The 17,948-nt window shown below is 41.6% G+C and overlaps 1 protein-coding gene across 2 annotated transcripts; it reads right to left on the bottom strand.

Annotated features, from left to right (window-relative positions):
- Positions 1-4,389: 4,389 nt before the first annotated feature.
- Positions 4,390-16,459, bottom strand: ppm1da (protein phosphatase, Mg2+/Mn2+ dependent, 1Da). 2 transcript variants are annotated; one of them, XM_017421996.3, is made up of 6 exons: positions 15,796-16,459; positions 12,779-13,007; positions 10,914-11,038; positions 9,373-9,554; positions 8,987-9,211; positions 4,390-7,389 (listed from the first exon to the last, which is right to left on the bottom strand). In XM_017421996.3, the coding sequence occupies exons 1-6, from the start codon at positions 16,298-16,300 to the stop codon at positions 7,009-7,011; spliced, it is 1,647 nt and encodes a 548-aa protein (XP_017277485.1). In that variant the 5' UTR covers positions 16,301-16,459; the 3' UTR covers positions 4,390-7,008. The 2 variants fall into 2 exon arrangements, with proteins under 2 accessions (XP_017277485.1, XP_017277484.1); XM_017421995.3 differs by having other exon boundaries at positions 4,390-7,392; positions 15,796-16,456.
- Between the last annotated feature and the right edge of the window lie 1,489 nt (positions 16,460-17,948).

Raw genomic sequence — 17,948 nt, 5'->3', positions numbered from 1 at the left:
CAAAGCTACATGCAACTAGTATCACTGCTACGTCGGAAATACAAAAGCTTTAATGTTGAAAACCAAGCATGCCCGGATGTTTGCAATTTTTTTTAACTTTATTAACAACGTTTGTACTGTACAAATCAGTGTGCATTAAAATAATCAGAAGAAGAAAGAGAGGCGTAGTAGTATACGGTGGCCGACAGTGCACAGCAAATGGCGGAACGCGCTGCAAACACATGAATGAAGAAACTCCAAAACACACAAGCACAAAAATATACACCCAATTTGGTGTTTGGTGTATAATAAGATAGGGGGACTTCACCTCCTCTTACAGTGTGATTTTGGTTTGATGCAGATTGCCAGTGAAACTTTCAGATTTTCATAAGCAGGTTCATAATTTTACACCACATAATACCCCAGTGTGGAACAATAGATACATTCTGATTAATAGAATTCTATATTTATTGATGAATGGTATTCAAAAGAAGTGTGGGCCATTGCCCATTTTATGGACAACGAAGGAAACATTTTACAACATCAGGAGTTCTGTAAAAGATTCCAAATCCACAGCCCTAAGAATAAATAAAATCAAATTCTAAAGGCTATCCCATCATCTCTTCAAGCTATGGTCAGACAACATACTATACTCTGAAATCACTCTTGCTTTTTCTGACCAATAAATTTTTTAAAAGTCATTTACTACATCAGTATTAATCCAGTTAGAAGGAAATACATTTTCAAGGACTTTAAAAAGGAAGGTATATAAAAAAAACAGAATTAGTTTTCCAGTCCCACCTAAAGCAAAAGGAAATTCAATTTGAAATCATAAATAGAATTTATTTCATCTTGTTTTTTTTTTTTTGTTGTTTTTTTTATTTGATATGGTGTATGTTTTTTTCCCCCCTAATTAATTTGAATTTCTTGGATTATTTGCCTTTTTTCTCTGTTATGTTATGAATCACCTTTTGTGATTTGTGAAGAATTGGTACTCTTTTTGTTTTGTATTATAAACTGTCACGTGAAGATTGTTCTTTTTTTATGCAAAAAACAAATGCAGCAAAAGGAAATATGCTGCAAAAACCAAAAACTCTGACAAACCCCCCAAAAAACCAGCAAGTAAGAAAAAAGATGCAAACTCGCTCCCCGTAAAGGAAGTGCACCAGAACAGCAGGGGTACTTGAGGTGGACTCAGCAGTGTCTTCCTGCTGTTTGACCCGCTGCTGACAATGAGATATGGGTCAGCTCACCTCTGTGTCTCCCTCATCCTAAACACAGTGGTTTGCTTAGGAACCATCAACAAATTAGTGTCTTATTAGTCCAGCCTAATTAAAGAATTCAACATTAACTTTTCATCACATCAATTTCATAAAAATATGAATGTGAATCTGAATGTGACAGGGAGCCACTGGAGAGAAGCTAAAACTCATCAGAACTCTCAGCAGCATTTTGGATCAACTAAAGACTTTTACTCGTTTATTGGGACATTTAAAGTTAATCAGATGATCATTACCTTTCTTCCAGCTGTGCTTTTCTTGCTGTGATCAGACAGCAGGAAGGAAATGTCTGCTGTGAAAGCTGTCAGCTGCTGCTTCTTTTATCGATCACATCACTCTTTCTCTTCTTATCTCCTCTCCAGATGCATGTTAGAACTTCAGACATGACTGAGAAACAAACATGGAGGTTCATTTAAAGGCTTCAGACTGGAGGAGGAAAGAGGGAAGCAGGAAAACCTTTTAGGAGACGGAGAGATGGGAGAAGGGGGGATACTTTTCAATAAAACAGTTCTGTTATACAGAAGTTGTGTCAATCAAAGTTATTTTTAAAAAACAATTACAAATATAAAAGTAATAGGCAAAAACTTACAAATGTAAAAACATGAATGTTTTCACATTTATGTACACTGGAAGTGTCCAAAGTTTTTTTTTTTTAAGAACTTTTAAAAGCTTATCCTGGAAAAAAAGGTTTTTACCAAAAAAATCCTAAACATAAATTTAAACTGATAAGTGCAAAAAGGCCTGGAGCTTTCATTTTTCACTATCACTGTAAAAAACTCCTGTTATGACACCCAATAACATGATGAGGAGATATTTTATTAAAAACATATATTTTCTGAAAGTTTTTCTATTTCCTGTTTTAAAAGAAGTGTGCAGTAACAACAGACAACCACAAGGTGGCAGCAGGAGCACAGTAAAGATCATTTGTTTTAGTTTTTAAACCAAAGACAAAACAACAAAGATATTTATTTCTTTCATTGAAATTTGTTATATATTGTTTACATTTTGAATAATTATTTAGCTATTTTCAGTGTGCGATTATCAATAATCACTGTGTAAACAGAAAACTCAATAAAATAAAACATCATTAAGAAAAGGATCAGGATGTAAAAAATATGTAATAATAAAAATAAATATATTCTTAATAAGTTCAGAGTCTTGTTGTTTTCTTTTTTAATTGGATATTTAAATGATATTTTAAACTATTGTTCAGATGGTTTAATAGTCTTTGTTTTGTGGATTAAAATCCAAATCTACTTTAAAATATTTTACGCAAATCAACCTATATAATAATTGGTATAATTGGTAATAATTGGTAAATATTTGTTTATTAAACTAAATGTGATCTGATGAATAAATTCTTCTTGTTCCTACATTCACCGTATGTAAATTATTTATTACTCATTTATTCTGTAACACAGAGGAAAGTTTATTATTAGTCTTTTATTGTGTTTTGGTTAATCAGGATTCTGCAGCCGTTACAATAAGAGCCTTTTTTGGCCTGACTCATTACTAAGTTTAACATTACTTTATTCTTTTTCTTTCAGCTGTTCCCTTTTTCAGGGGTCTCCACAGCGAGTCGTCCTCCTCCATCTAACTCTGTCTTCTGTGTCCTCTGTCCTCACTCCANCTGCCAACCACCTCCTTATCGCCTCTGTTTCCTTCACCCACATGTCCATTCAGATCTGCTCCGATCACCACCCTTTCCTCCCTGGGAATACTCTCAATCACTTCTTCTACGTCACATCCAACCTGTGGAGCATAACCACTGACAACATTAAGCATCAGACCCTCTACTTCTACCGTCACACACATCACCTTATCAGACACTCTTTTCATCTTGACTACATTCCTTGTTAACTTCTCCTTCAGGACCATCCCTACTCTGTTTCTCTTCCTATCTACATCATGGTAAAACAGCTTAAACCTTGCCCCAGTGCTGTGAGCCTTGCTGCCCTTCACACATAACACATCTACCTTCCTCCTCTACATCATGTCAGCCAGCTCTCTACCTTTGCCTGTCATTGTCCCTACGTTTAGAGTTGTTACCCTCAGTCCTACACTCTTGACTTTCCTCTTCTCCCTCTGTCTCCTGGCACGTTTCCCTCCTTTTGGTCGTCGACTAACAGTAGCACAATTTTTGCCGGCACCCAATTTGACAACACCACCAGTGGTGGCCTTGACCGATCCGGTATGACGGATTTTCATTTGTTGATTTTTAGTCAATTTGTTCTTCTTATTAATGAAAAAAAAACATACAAGAAATTTTGTATGCTTTATGCTCCTCAGCTGAACCTTTCCATGAACATCTAGCTGCAGGTCAAAGGGAAAAAACTCCAGCCACAGGAAACCACCGGGAGGAAGTTGTAGTTTCTCGTTTACAGAGAACAATATTTTTGGTGGTAGGATCTTTGTTGTTTCCGTGGAGATCCCAATGTTCTGCAGCCTGACCCCTCTCAGTAACGGGGTCACCAAAGCCACTGCTGATAAAGGGCCGGCGGCAGAATGGAACAGGCCTACAGGCCGGCCAGTTGATGATCACAGGCTGTGGACCCATTTTGTTTTGAGACTGAAGGGGCAGAAAAGGCTCTTTGGATCAGAAACTGATGTTCATCTGAGCTTGGGGCGCCTATAAGTCAGCCAGAACCTTTCAAGATAAAGTAGTTCATAGTTAAAGGGAGTGAAGCAGTTCTGAAAACTGATATCAGCACATAACATTCACACACACACACACGTTATGTGTCTCTATCTTTGCAGGGACTTTCCATTGACTTCCATTCATTTCTACACCCTAACTACAGCCTAACCCTGACCCTTACCCTAACCCTAACCATTACCAGTACATACCTAACCCTAAACCAAACCTAAACTCAATTCACACCTTAGTCCTAAACCTAACCCCTAACCCAAAAACATCATTTCTCCTCATGGGGACCAGGTTTTGGTCCCCATGAGGAGCAGTTGGTCCTCACAAGGTAGTATATGTTAGGAAAATTGTCCCCACAATGTATCAAATACATGGCCACACATACACACACAGCAAGAGGCCTTTTATGGCTGTCATTTCGAAATCCATCAAGTCAAAGCAAAATTAAAGAAAAGCGAGACAAAGTGAAACAAACAAAACGCCTTTCCTCAACACAGGAAGTGTTTTATTTAAATGAGTTCATTTTGAGATAAGTGTTTTTTTTTACATTTACACTGTACACATGCAATTTAACCATCAGTTCGGCTATCTGAACAAAGGTAAGTACATGACATTTTCAAAACAGTACAGAAAAAAAAAGAAACAAACCCTAAAACAAGAGACCCAAACTGAAGTAAGCCCGTACTCGCAGACGGATCGGAGCAAACATAAAGATCAGCGTTTGTCCAGCAGAGAAACACTCATTTTCAACTCATCCATAATGCTACCGGCTCAGAAAAGAGATGAATCGGAGAACTCGTGAGTCGTTTGGTCCGACAGAACGAGCGCAGAGGGATCTGTGCACGCTCGGCGCTGCTGGGCCTCACTGTACAAATTCGAGGCAGAAAATCCACTTAATTCAGAGTAAAGGAATGAAAAACAGACTAAAGTAACATGTAAAGAGAGACAAACCCTCATTTTTTGAAAGTAAAGTGGCTCGGCTCCGTTCTGTAATGATGAGTCCTTTTATTTATTTGTTTGTTTTTGTGTAAATAAAATTTGACGTTTTCCAATCACTGTGTTCTGGACTCAGACCTTCTCGTTCATTCCCAGTTCTACCAAAAAAAACAAACAACTTCCTTTACACTTAGTGCAAAAAATCTCCTTGAAGAGTGTGTTTACTCTCAAATGAGCACCACGCTGCGGAACAACATAACTGCGGCTACATCTCTGTCTTAAGAATTGCCTTTCTTGAGAGAGGAAGGCTGAAGGTCTGCGTCGACAACACAAAAAGCGGCGGCTAAAACGAGACAGGGCAGCAAACTCCTCTAACCCACGTCATGTGGCATCCCTGAATCGTTTTTTAAACGCAGCGCCTCTGAACCAAAGACTGGTTTTGAGTTACAGAGCAGCTGAAGCTCAGGAGGAGGAGGCAAAAGTGCCAACATCTGGGAAAAGCAGAGACGCAAACTTCACTGTTAATTCATTTTTCTGAAACAAACTTCTTAAGGGGGGACTCGGTTCTTATTTCAACTGCGAACTTCAAAAAAAAAAAAAAACCAAACATACTGACAAATATAATTTTGTATAAATACACAACATACTAGCTTACTGATTTGTGACCGTAGCAGCACCTTCAGCTTATGTTCAAGACAAGTTCTCAGTGATTAAAGAAAATAACACACACACACACACACACACACACACACGTACACACACAGGATCAGCAGAGTGAAGGATGACACACTGCGCTGGAGCTGCTGAAGTCCTAGCATCAAACAATAAAACGATGTATAAAAATATATTTGTTTTTACGTTAAGAGTTTCGTACTTAAATACTCGGCTATAAAATTTACACCAGCAACATAATTCATACTTCGTCCTTACAAAAGTTGACAGAGACGGAGGAGACGTTAAGACTGGTTAAAAGTTTCTGTGTGGAGGATTTAGAGGGCTCTATTGACAAAAGTGCAGTTTAGAATTTATCCTTATGTTTGCATTAAAATGGAATTATTTAAAAAAAACAAAAAAAATACAGAATCAGCAGTTTTATTTACAAAGGGCACAAACCCTCCTCCTGTACATGAACCCTTAAGAGACTAAGCTATAAAAAGTCCATGTTTTAGATTCTGCAGCACACGTTGACAGGAAGGATGGGCTCTTTAAGGCAGTATTTCACGGGGCTGTGGCTGGTTGGTGAACAGCATTCACGGGGGGGGTCTCCAGAACGTCTCACAGCGTTCGCCGCCGTTCTCAGCACAGTCCTGTCCTTTTGAGTTTTAAACAAGTCCAAAAACATCTCTTGAAGCGGTCACAGAGTTGTCTCGGACGACTCCGCCTCCTCTCCAACCCATCTAAAGTGTGTCGCGGCGTCTCCAACCCGTCTCCGGAGCTCTAGAGCTGGATTTGGACTCCTCTCCTCTGACAGAAAGCACCAGAGCCTAATGACCGGGTCTGAAACACCACGCTGATGATAAATCATATCTACTGAACAATTGGTCCAAATCTGCCTGTCTTCATTTCTAAAGTGTACTCGAGCAGATTAAATCCTATACGTGAGGGCGGCAGCCAAGGTGGGCTCGATGTGGGTGGAGGTGGACAACAAAATCACGAGCACAGCCAAGGACGCAATTTTGCAAGCTGTGCACGCAAAGAAAGATATTTCAAACACTGGCCGCTCAAAACGCGGCAAACGCTCCGAGTTCAGTGGGACCGTGATGGATTAGAGTCGCCATCTGGTTTCCCCCAACGCTCGCACCTTCGTGACATGCCACCTTTAGGCTGCACTGGCTGCAGTGCACAGTTCTGCCGGCAGCCACAGACGGTGAGAGGAAACCAAAAGTTGCAGAGTCGGCCCGCTCTGAGCCCTGTTTGATAAACTACTGTTGCATCGTTCTGGGTTTACTGTCAAGATTTCACGACAACCTACACACTGCTTCATCGGTATTTCCAAACAAGATTTAAAAAAAAGAAAAATTCAAGTGTGATTTGTTTTAACACAGAACAACGAGGACGAGTTCTAGCAGAAAACGAGGTTGCGGCAGGAGGGCTGGGTGCAATCACCAGGAACAGAAAACTTGTGGAAACAAAGTAAATATTGGTGAGGAGAAGCTGCTGCATGTTTCAGTACACACACACTGTGGTCTTGTTATGCTGTTGAAGAATGGGGGAGACGTTATTGGAGTCCTTCTGCTTCTTCTCCGCGTTGTGCTGGACCAGCGGCGGCCTGTCAGAAGTCCTGCGCCGGGCTTTCTTTGCCAACAGGCTTGACGGCGGTGACCCGGTCATAGTTCTTTTGCCGCTGGGTGTCCTGTCTGTTGCCGCCCTGTCCGGTGGACAGGAGAGGCTGGGAAACTCGGCGCTGCTGTTGGAACACAGCGGGGTCAGAGCAAACGGGTCAGAAAGGCTCATGTGGTACAGGCTGCTGCTTCCCGACAGTCCGTCCCGTCGCTCCAGGGCAGGGAGGAACTCACACATGGCTGAGGTGAAGTCTTCATCTGGAGGCTGCTGCAGGAAGGAAAAAAAATACACACGGTAATATTACTTAATATAACTTTTCACCACACAGTACCCAAAGAAACCCAGACAAAATAAAACCAAATGGCAGACCATTCTCTCCGGCGCTTGCACATTCATGTCAAGAAAATCAAAACGCATGTCGACCGATTTACTCGGGACAGTGCACCTACACTCCGAAATGTTTACAACCCCAATTCTGACATGTAAACAAAAACAGAATGCAATAATCTGGAAATCTCATGAACTCACATTTCATTCAGAGAGGAACATAGGAAACATATGAAATGTTTAAACATCAACAGATCCCTTAAAAAGTTGTATCAGAGCCATGTTTTCCCTCTGTGAGACATCGCCTCTTCTTTGAACATCAGTCTGTAAACATCTAGGAGCTGAGGAGAGCAGCTGCTGGAGGTTGTCCCATTCTTGTCTGATGGAGGATTCTAGTTGTTCAACACTTCTGGGTCTTTGATGGATTTTTTTGTTTTTTATTGGAGGATGGGAGCAGATGTTCTAAAACCTGTATATAGTGTTCTGTATTGTCCATGCCAGAGGCACTAATGCACCCCTATACCATCTGAGAGGCTGCTTTCTTTAACTGTGGGCTGATAACAGGCCAGATGGTACTTCTCTTTAATATGGAGGACGTGGTGTCTGTAACAGTTTGTTACTCTGCCTCAGTCCATTTTAAATCAGCTTTGGTCCACAGAAGATGGCTGCATATCCAGAAGATGTTCACATTTGACTTCTTCTTTGTCTGATAGAGCTTTAAGCAGCATTTGTGGACGGTACAGTGAACTGTGTTTACAGACAGTGATCTGTGGAAGTGTTCCTGAGTCCATGCAGGGATGTCCAGAACAGAATCAGACCTTTTTTTTTGCAGTGGCCCCTGAGGGCCCAAAGATCACAGGCATCTCCTATTGACTTTCAGCCTTTTGTCCTTTGAGCTCAGAGATTTCGCCAGATTCTTAAAAACTTTTGATGATTTTAATAACTGTAGATGATGTAGGATTCAAAGTTGTCCCAACTTTCTGTTCAGAAACATTATTCTGAAATTGTTCCTATTTTTAGACAACAGATGGGTGAACATCGGAGCATTTTATTTCAGAGATTCAGCCTCTCTAAAAGGCTGTTTCTATCCCCAGTCCTCTTACTGACCTGTTGCAAATTAACCTCATTAGTTAAAAAAAAAAAAAAAAATCCTCCAGCTGTTTCTTACTCATACCCCTTACTTTTACATGTGTTGCTGCTATCAAATTCAAAATTACCTTGTTTTTAAAAAACAAACCAAAAATAAACAAAAACGTACAGTTTGTTAGTTTAAACGTGATGTGTTTACTGTGTTTACTATGAATAAAATCAGAGTTTATGAGATTTGCATATCATTGCATTCTGTTTTCATTTACATTTTACTCAACGGTCCAACTTTTTCTTAATTATGGTTGCATTTTAGCCAAATGTTAATGTAGTGAAAGTTGTCCACTGATGAGTTAAAAAAGCATTGAGCATTTTTTTTATTTCTAGAATAACTTCTGCCATCTTCATGTTGGTGAATAAAGCTGGACTGGCTGTCCGCAGCCCTTACCTGAAGGAGGGGCGTGTCTGCTCGGGATATGGAGGTGGGAGGACACTGGGACACCTTGGCCAAGTCGAGCAGCACTTCCTCGTGATGCAGTGTTTCTTGTGACGCCCCTGACTCCAGCAGAGTAATCACAATGGCGCTGGTGTTGTCAGCACGCAACATTCGCTGGCGCCACCGCAGCAGAGCGTGGCTGACCAGCTGTCGGGCGCTCGATACCCCGCATGGTGCCTAGAACATGAAAGCTTGTTACCACACTAACAAGAGCTGACAATGAGGTACATCTTCACGAATATTAATCAAATATCAGCCAAGTTGCTGATGTGATTTCCAGTCTATCCAGGCAGCCAAACTGATCCAAAAGGACAACTACTACTAAAGTAATCATTTACCATTTCCTCATCGTTGTTCTGACACATAGAGATGGCCTCTTGAGGGGGCACCATATTCCACAGGCCATCACTACCCAGGATGATGTAGCGATGCTTTCTGGGGTCGAGGATCACCACATTAGTGTCTGGCTCTGGGGAAACCACAAACTCCCCGCTGTAAAAGTCGTAGCTCCACAAATCACCTGATGGGGGGGAAAAAAAAACAGAAAACAGCTGAAGGAGTTGCTGAGGACAAAACGACCAATATGCGTATATGTTCAAGTAAGGAGGTGGGTGAGGACCCTACAATACACACACACACACACACACACTCAATCGATTTGTTCTGACCAGTAGTTCTAAAAGCATAGACAAACTGTGTGCCCCTGAAAAGGAGCAGTACCACTTGTTTGGAACTACGTTACAACTCAAGGTATGTAATTTGTTGCTGAAATCTTTCCCGTATTTTTTTTTCCCCCACGCAGTACTTTGGTTACAATTTCTAGACATGGAGCTCGTGCAGTGACATCATCAAGAACGTCTGTTCTGCAATGATGGACAGTAGATTAGCCATGTTCTGCATACAGCTAAGTGCAGATAGCATAGCTTAGCACAAACATAGTTGGTCGTATAGATATTATTCTCAAACAAAGGTCAGGGAGAGGCCGTTGTGCCACACTAGAGACTGAGTTCTGAAGCTTGGACCTGGACTGTGAGTCACCAGCACACGGTGCCTCACACCAAACCTCCATGTGTGGCTCAATGTCAAACCTAATCAGGAAATCAATGAATTAATCAATTACGCGTACAGAATAATTCAGACCACAAAAAAAACTATTTTGCTGTATTTAGGTAGAAAGTTACCACTAGGGTTGAACGATACTAGAAAAACTTGCTATATTATTGTTTAATATTGCAATGAAGATATGTGAAATGTGATAAACCCACATTTTCCACAATCATCACTTTCTCTTCTGTCATCAAGATCATCTAAACCAGGTGAGGGCATCAAGGCCAGTGAGAGTCTGATGGATCGACCAAATACATTATTATCATGCAGAACAGGAATGCATGGAAGTTGAAATGTATTTGAAAATGATTGATTGCAGTCCAAGCTCTCCTTTGTGGATAAAGTGCTCACTGATACTGCAGTGAGGCTTGTTGTCCAACTTGAGTAAAAAACGTAGATTACGTTATTCTAAGATGTAGGCTGCACAAACGCTGCAGGTCTGTGGGGAATCAGGTCAGTATATTTTCAGTGGTCACAATGAGATTCTGCAGACTTTAGGATAGATTTAGGTAAAAATTAAAATAGAACTGTAAAAATTGTCTTTGCAGATGAGAAGGATGGTGTTCACCATTTTATTCAAGAAGTATACTTAATGAATGGAAATTTACTGAAGTCAGAGAGGCTACAGAAGCAGTTTTTAGTAGTCGTTAGTTGTACTGCGATTCAATAGAGATGTGCTTCAAAGTGTAGAGAAGCTAAAACGAAGGCTTATATGGTCCTTTTTGTTCAGAGGTTGCAGGGATGTTTCTTTTTTTGGCTCCTTCAAATGTACCTAAAGCTCGTGCTACTGCCAAAAAGGGTATCTGGTCGATTACGGTGCTCCGCCGGACTGGACCGTTGTGGCTGAGCCTGGGTCTCTTCCAGACCACCCGGTTCACTCCTGACTTCTTGATCACACTGTTTGGAGATAAGAGAACAGAGAGGCTTTCAGTTATACCAAGCAGAGTCAACACTAATTCAAAAAAGTCTATATTAGACGTCATAAGAGGAGCAACTGACAATAATGCACGATTCCCACTGAATTTAGTGAAATAAGATGAAACCAGTATTTCTTAAATGATCAAATTATAGTGGAGAGATTAGCTCAGAACTCAAGGCAGTGAAGAGGCAAGTGAGCTGGCCTGATAACCAGGTTAAAAAATAACAACAGATCCATTTTGCCGGCACTGGCTAATGTCCGCTTGCTTGATGAGAAAATGGGCTTAAAGAGAATTTAAATGAGCAGATATATGGAGATGAGAAATTGCCACACACTTCTGCTGAAGGAAACAGGATTAAACACTAACATGGCTAATGCAGCTTACAAGATGGAGGGCTGATCTTCTAAACTGACCACAACCAGTTATGGAGAAAAACTGTGAAGGAGGACTCTGCCTACATTAACAAACAATGGTGTACAAACTGCTCTATGGTGAGCAGATGATGTTTCAAAAAAAACATGGCATGTTTTATGGTAGCATCAGGATAAAAGACGCACTGTCTCATGTTTACGTGTACATAACCATAACAACCAGGGGAAACGACCTGATGGATCAGGTGTAAACCAACAGACAGGAGGCATATAGAGTGGAGCCTCGCCCCCACCTGAGCTCCTCTGACCACACACATGCCCCCATCGTGCTGGATCCTGTTCATGGCTCTGTGCTTAAACACAATAAGATGAAGCAGAGGACTATCACTGTGACGTCCAGCGCAGCTGTCCCCAAGCTGCAGGACTAGAGGACCATCCCTGTGTGGTCCAGCATAGCTGTCCCCAAGCTGCAGGACCAGAAGACCATCATTGTGATGTCCAGGACTGCTATCCTAAAGCTACAGGACCAGAAGACCATCGGAGAAGCTGCAAGCAATGGAGACAGAGTCGAGCTGGAAGACTTTACATCACCTGTTTTTAAAATTTACTACTTCATCATTTTTATTCCCACTGTTTAAAAAATATGTACTGAGTAAATCCAATATTATCTTTACTATCAGTACAAAGTTTAAAAGTCATCATGACAACCCTAAATAGTGCAACTGAGATGTTTATTTGTATTCAGAAACTGATTAGGATGGGATGAGGATTACATATCCCATAGATTTTTTTGAAATGTTCCTGTTTGTGTAATTGTTTTACGCCAGATGTCCTTCCTGACGCTTCCTGGAGTCAAACCTGCAGCCTCAGGATTACAAAACTGTGGAACTGACCACCGAGTTACCCCGGCCTCCAAGCAATAAGGTTGTTAACGCGCTATTTGTACCCTGCAGCTCTACAAAAATGAAGCGACACCTTTGTTTTTGTATTTGGATTGCGATTTCAGAACAGATGCACTCCAAATAAACTTGTAAAGAATGTCAAGACAACAAATTGACAACAAGTCAAAATCCAAAAGCGGCTCCAAAGAAATGTTAACAAACTGGAAATGAGACAATTCAATTAAAACAACTCATCAAAATTTAACGACTAATGCAAACTGCAGTCACAGACAGAATGGGCTCAGAAACCTTTAGATGCAGCTCACCCATTACTAGAAAAATTATTACATTAATCCACAATTTTTTGAATTTGCTGGTGTTGAACTCCTACTTTTACCAGTCATCATCACACCTCACCATCTACAGGCTGTGCAGGGACAGTATGTCTTGTTGGACAAGCCTTACCTTCCTCCCAGACCTTCGATGCGTTCCCTCTCTTTGGGCAGTTCAGGCTTGTGGTCTTGGGTGACTTCGACGGCTTTAATAAACGGGACCGAAGGATCGTCCTGGACCCCCAGAACTATTGCAGAATCCCCGACATGGGCCACGTACATACGGTTTCCCCGGAGAACCACTACACTGGCTGTGGTCCCTGATGTGCTAGGAAGACCTGTAAGGGTTTTCGGCCATTCAGCTGGAAGGTAAAAAAGAACCAATAAATAGGTTTACCGACTGTTTATAAATATCTCACATGGTAAATGTTTAACAGAACACTCAAAGATCTCTAATGTTCACTGACAGATGTGCTTTTTTTGGATATACTTTTCCTAAAAACGCTTCGACTTGAAGAACAGTTCACATCTGCCCTAGAGTTAGTCTTTCAAATAATAGTGTTGTGTCAAGATGTGTCCCCGCCTATGAGATCCTTTCCCCCACCAACTTTGCTGCGTTTTCCTTGTAACCTGTTGTTTTAAGCAATGTCATTCAAAAAATAAAAAGCTAAAAGACATCTTGATCTTCTTTGTTGATTGTGGCAGGTTGTTTCCCCGTGACGGTTAGCAGGAAAATAAGATAACGTGTACCAAACACATAGGAATGACAATTTACCTCATGAAGCGCCCACTCTGAGATTATTTTAATTCTGTACCAAAATGTGTACATTTTAGCAGGGGAAACACAGCCTGCTGATGATGTTTTGTCAGTCTGTGTGTGTGTGTGTGTGTGTGTGTGTGTGAAGAAGAGCCAGAGGAGTGGACTTGTGGGAAGGGCTGGTTCTGTGGCGGGCACGGAGCTGGACTCAGTAGGGTCTGTATCTGCGAGGAGGACCCTGGAGAAGCGGCTGGCCACACTGGACAACACCCAGCATCCTCTGCACAGCACCATCATCAGACGGTGACAGACTGCTAAGAACTCTTGTCCATACGACTGTATAACACCTCTTCAGCTGTGACAGACTATTAGATTTATGGCACGAAGGCAGACAGCATACAAAAGAAATGAAGATTCAATTGATTACGTTGGTTTATTTCTTGAGTTTAATGTGTATATTTTAATGCCGTATAATGCTACTGGATCTGTTTTGAGTTTCCCTCTGGGATGAATAAAGCAGCTCTGTATCTTACAGCTGGAGATCTAGTAGTCTACTTAACACGCGGGGAAACATCTCGACGAGGAAACGCATCTCGGCACAACACTGGTAACACCAGACATAAACAGAGAAACAACAAATTATAACATGAAAAAAAAAAGAAAAGAAAAACTCACTGAACTAGAGGAACACTGGAATGGCCGTTGATGGCGGTAGACTAGATTTTTGGCAGCCATCTTTAGAAGCCCCTTGTGTATCGCTCTATACTGTCTGTAGGTGGGCACCTAACGTTGTTGGCATCTTGTGCTGCTGCATCATCAGTCCATAAGTACACAAAAAAAGCCTGATTTTACTTAAATAAACACATATCATGCCTAATCTGAAAACAGGAGACAGCAATATTCTGTAATGAGCCTCCCAACAAGCCTGGTCAAGCATTATCAGAGGCTAAACACAGACCCGAGACTCTACCACTGCTGTTCTAAAATTACCTAATGGTTTAATTATTCTAAACAGAGCAGAACATGACTGCGGGTAATTAAGTACTTTACATGTCTGCTTGGTTTAACCGGAGCTCTGCTACCAGTGTCTGGAGCTAATTTCACTTTGACTAACAACTTAGAGAGGAGAGAAATTTGGGGTTGGTGATAGCAAAAATATTAAATTATGATTTTATTTTTTTTGTAAAAATAATAATTACAATTGATTTGCAACATCTGATTTCTTTTTCGTTTTGCAAGTTTATTACCCAGCTGTATCTGGAACATTTGAATTTTTGTATTAAAGGACGAGTGTTATTGACACTAATAACAGCTGTGAGTGTTTTTTTGTGCATACCTGTCAGTACACCACAAGGCTGTCAACTTGATTCTGAGCTAAAAATAAAAAATGCAGCAACTGAGTAAACTGGCAGTTGTACATAATTGCACATCTGAAGCATTATAATCGTGTGTAATTTATCACTTTAGAGCAGAAATGTTTTTATTTACGAAGTAATTCTCTTGGCATGCGTATACACATGCAAAGACGGATAAAAACTGAAAGGTTGTCACTTTTTGAATGATTTATGATATAGTACTTAGTGATGGAACATAATGCCATGTTCTTTGAACTGCTTGCTCCAATAATTATAACAACTATTGGAAAAACACTGACCTTCATTGCTGAGTTTAGGTTTTGAATGTGATATTGACGGTCTGCTGTCACGAACGCCCACATTGCTTCACAAAGGTCTTCTCAAGATGGCGCCGCAATTTCTCATCTCGCTAGCATAGCCTGCACAGGGGCCGGCCATTCCAGTGTTTCTCTAGTCTAGAGAAAACCGACATGCCCCGGCAAGTCCTGCAGTCCGTGTCTCTGGGAGGCTAAAGCCTTCTCTGACTAACTTCCCTCAGTGATTCATTTGATTTATTATTTTGAACATGTGCGAATATGTATAATATATGCTCGTGGAAAAAAGAGTGACAGAATTTGTTGTAGCGCAAGTAGAGAGCAGTTTAAACTGGGCCTTTACGTAACGTGAGCATCCGTTAAAAGCTTTGTTCGAAGCCAGCGGCTAATGCTAACTTTGCTAACTTCACGTTTAAACGCAAAAGAAGAGAAACAAATTAATTGTTTCAGGCTTTGAGAACAACACAAATGCTATTATTGTACAGTGGCACTGAAGCAAGTAAAAGACTAAAGTTTCAATGGTACTAACAGCAAGTGGAAAATTCCTGTCAGCAGAACCTTCTAGGCTTTGAGCTAACAGCGGCGCGTCACAGATAGTTACATTTTCACAGAGGTTTGACGCTTTGTACCGTTCTAACAAATCTGAGAGGAAGGCACGTGAATAAAAAAATAATACCGAACAATTTTATTAGTGGCAAAATGTCAGGTGTGTTGATAAACTTACGTAGCTTTTTCCACATAGCGTGGTGGCAAGCTACAAATCCTTTGTGTATAGCCGAGCAGACCTCCCGGTCGCAGCTGGACCAGAACCCCCGCTGTTTCTTTATGAAATCCCACAGATAGTCTCTGGCGAACTGCGCAGCCTCGCGACCGCCGTGGCCATCAAACACCGCAAAAAACGCCACCGACCGGCGGGGGCGAGCCGGTTGTGCTTGGGTTGGGTTCCCAGCCGCCGGCAGACGTGTCAACTCAGACATGTTTTGGTCCTCGGCTCGAACCGACTCGTGTGACGGTGGCTCAGCACACTGCGGAGTCTCCGCGGTTTTATCGGCAGGCTCGTCGCCCGGGGAGCTGGATGAATCACCCCCACCACTCTCCTCTCGTTCACCCCACGTCGGCTCGTCTTCTCCCGGCTCGGGTTCCACCGTCACCTCGGTAACATCTTCCATGTATTTCCGGCCTCCCTGGTCTGTAAATACGCTCACTCGCATCAGTAAGGCCTTCTCCATGGCTCCGAATACAAGACGCTTTCCCAGCCTAACGATCTGTTAGCATATAAATTACGGGCAGAAGAGTTTAAAACAGAGCACCGTCTTGTCTTTGTTTACGTTCGAGTGTAGTAAGCATGCTCGTACGTGATGACGTCAGACCCTGCCTTTTCCTGTTAAACCTACGTGGCGACGCGAATGCAGCTGTTGCCCTCCACAGGTTGACCCGGACATTGTCTAACGACCCTGCACTTCAAATGTGGACTCTTTAAAGTTTGAAGCAATGATTGGTTTGGAGGTTTTCGGGTCACGGAGCGAACAGGTCCAGGAGGGAAACCCAGACCCCCCTCCCCATCCCCCTATCCTCCTCAGAGACACTCTCTAGCTCCACCTGGAGGATCCCAAAGTGTCCCCAGGCCAGAGAGGATGTATAATCCCTCAAGAGAGGGGAATGTCCAGGAGGCATCCTGTTCAGAAACCTGAACCACCTCAGCTGGCTCCTTTCGATAAGGAGGAGCAGCATTTTTAGTCTAATATCCTTCACAGCTAGAAGCACTGGGAGAGCATAAACCTCCACCAAGGCCACAGCGTCTTTAAAGAACAGTCCCATCCATATCACCGCCAAAATTGTTTCTTGTAACAACCCCAACAATTCCTTAGAAAAAAATAATAAAAATCTGTCTGTTCATTAGTTTTTAATAATCTTGCAAACAGACAAACAAAGAAACAAACCAACATTACCGAAAACGCAATCTCCTTGGCAGGGGTAGTAAAAGCCCAAATCAGAGTTTGTAAAAATAGAACCCTGTTTGTTTGTTTTTTATTATTTTAGACTTTTTGGGGGGCAGTATGATGAGCCCATTATATTTTATATTCTCCACTTTCTATTTTTTTCATAAATAGACATAAATCTCTGCACTTCAGGCAGCAACTTTTTTTCTTAGAACACGTTAAAGCCTTGTGCGCCTTATGTTCTACTCCTTTTAGGAGTACTGTCAGAAGGGAGGGAATACTTCACTGAATCAGGAATTTCTTCTGATTAAGTTTAATGAACCACTTCTGATTATTTGGCGCAATCTGAAAGGCCTTATCCCTTCACCTACTTACACACCCTGGAGATAATGGGAGATAATGCTAGAACAGGAAGGCAGCTCACCATGCGGCTGTACCTGCTTCCAGGTTTAAGAGGTAATGAAACAAGCAGACAAAGAACTCAGAGATCAGAGTTGGTGTGAAAAAAGTTACAACTGCGTAAATTTATTATTAATGAAAAGGATGCCAGGAATTGCCCAAACTAACATTACCTGGCTGCGAAGAGCTATAGTTACTTTTCACAAAAATCAAAACCGTACAGTAACAGAATGCTGTGTCCGCTCTACTCAGGTTCTGAACTAAGACTGAACTCACAAACAGGTGGAGCAGCAGTAAAAACTACTGTAGAGCATCACATTAAAGGTTTTCAGGGTTTTCTTCTTAAGGTTGTTTCTCATCTCCAATCCTTTTGTCTCACAGACTGATTCTGTTGCAGACCGGGGTCACGGAGGCCTCCTCCTTCACTTGGGAGGTTCCTGCTGGACAGTGAGTTGCTGTTAGCACACAGGAGAGCTTGTGTCTGTTTGTTCACAAAGCCATGAAACTTTTACAATAATAATAATAATAAAATAAATAA

Source organism: Kryptolebias marmoratus, linkage group LG2, assembly GCF_001649575.2.
Source record: "Kryptolebias marmoratus isolate JLee-2015 linkage group LG2, ASM164957v2, whole genome shotgun sequence".
In the NCBI taxonomy this organism is placed as follows: domain Eukaryota; kingdom Metazoa; phylum Chordata; class Actinopteri; order Cyprinodontiformes; family Rivulidae; genus Kryptolebias; species Kryptolebias marmoratus.
Note: the sequence above shows the minus strand (reverse complement) of the source record. Positions and strands in the feature narration are given on the sequence as shown.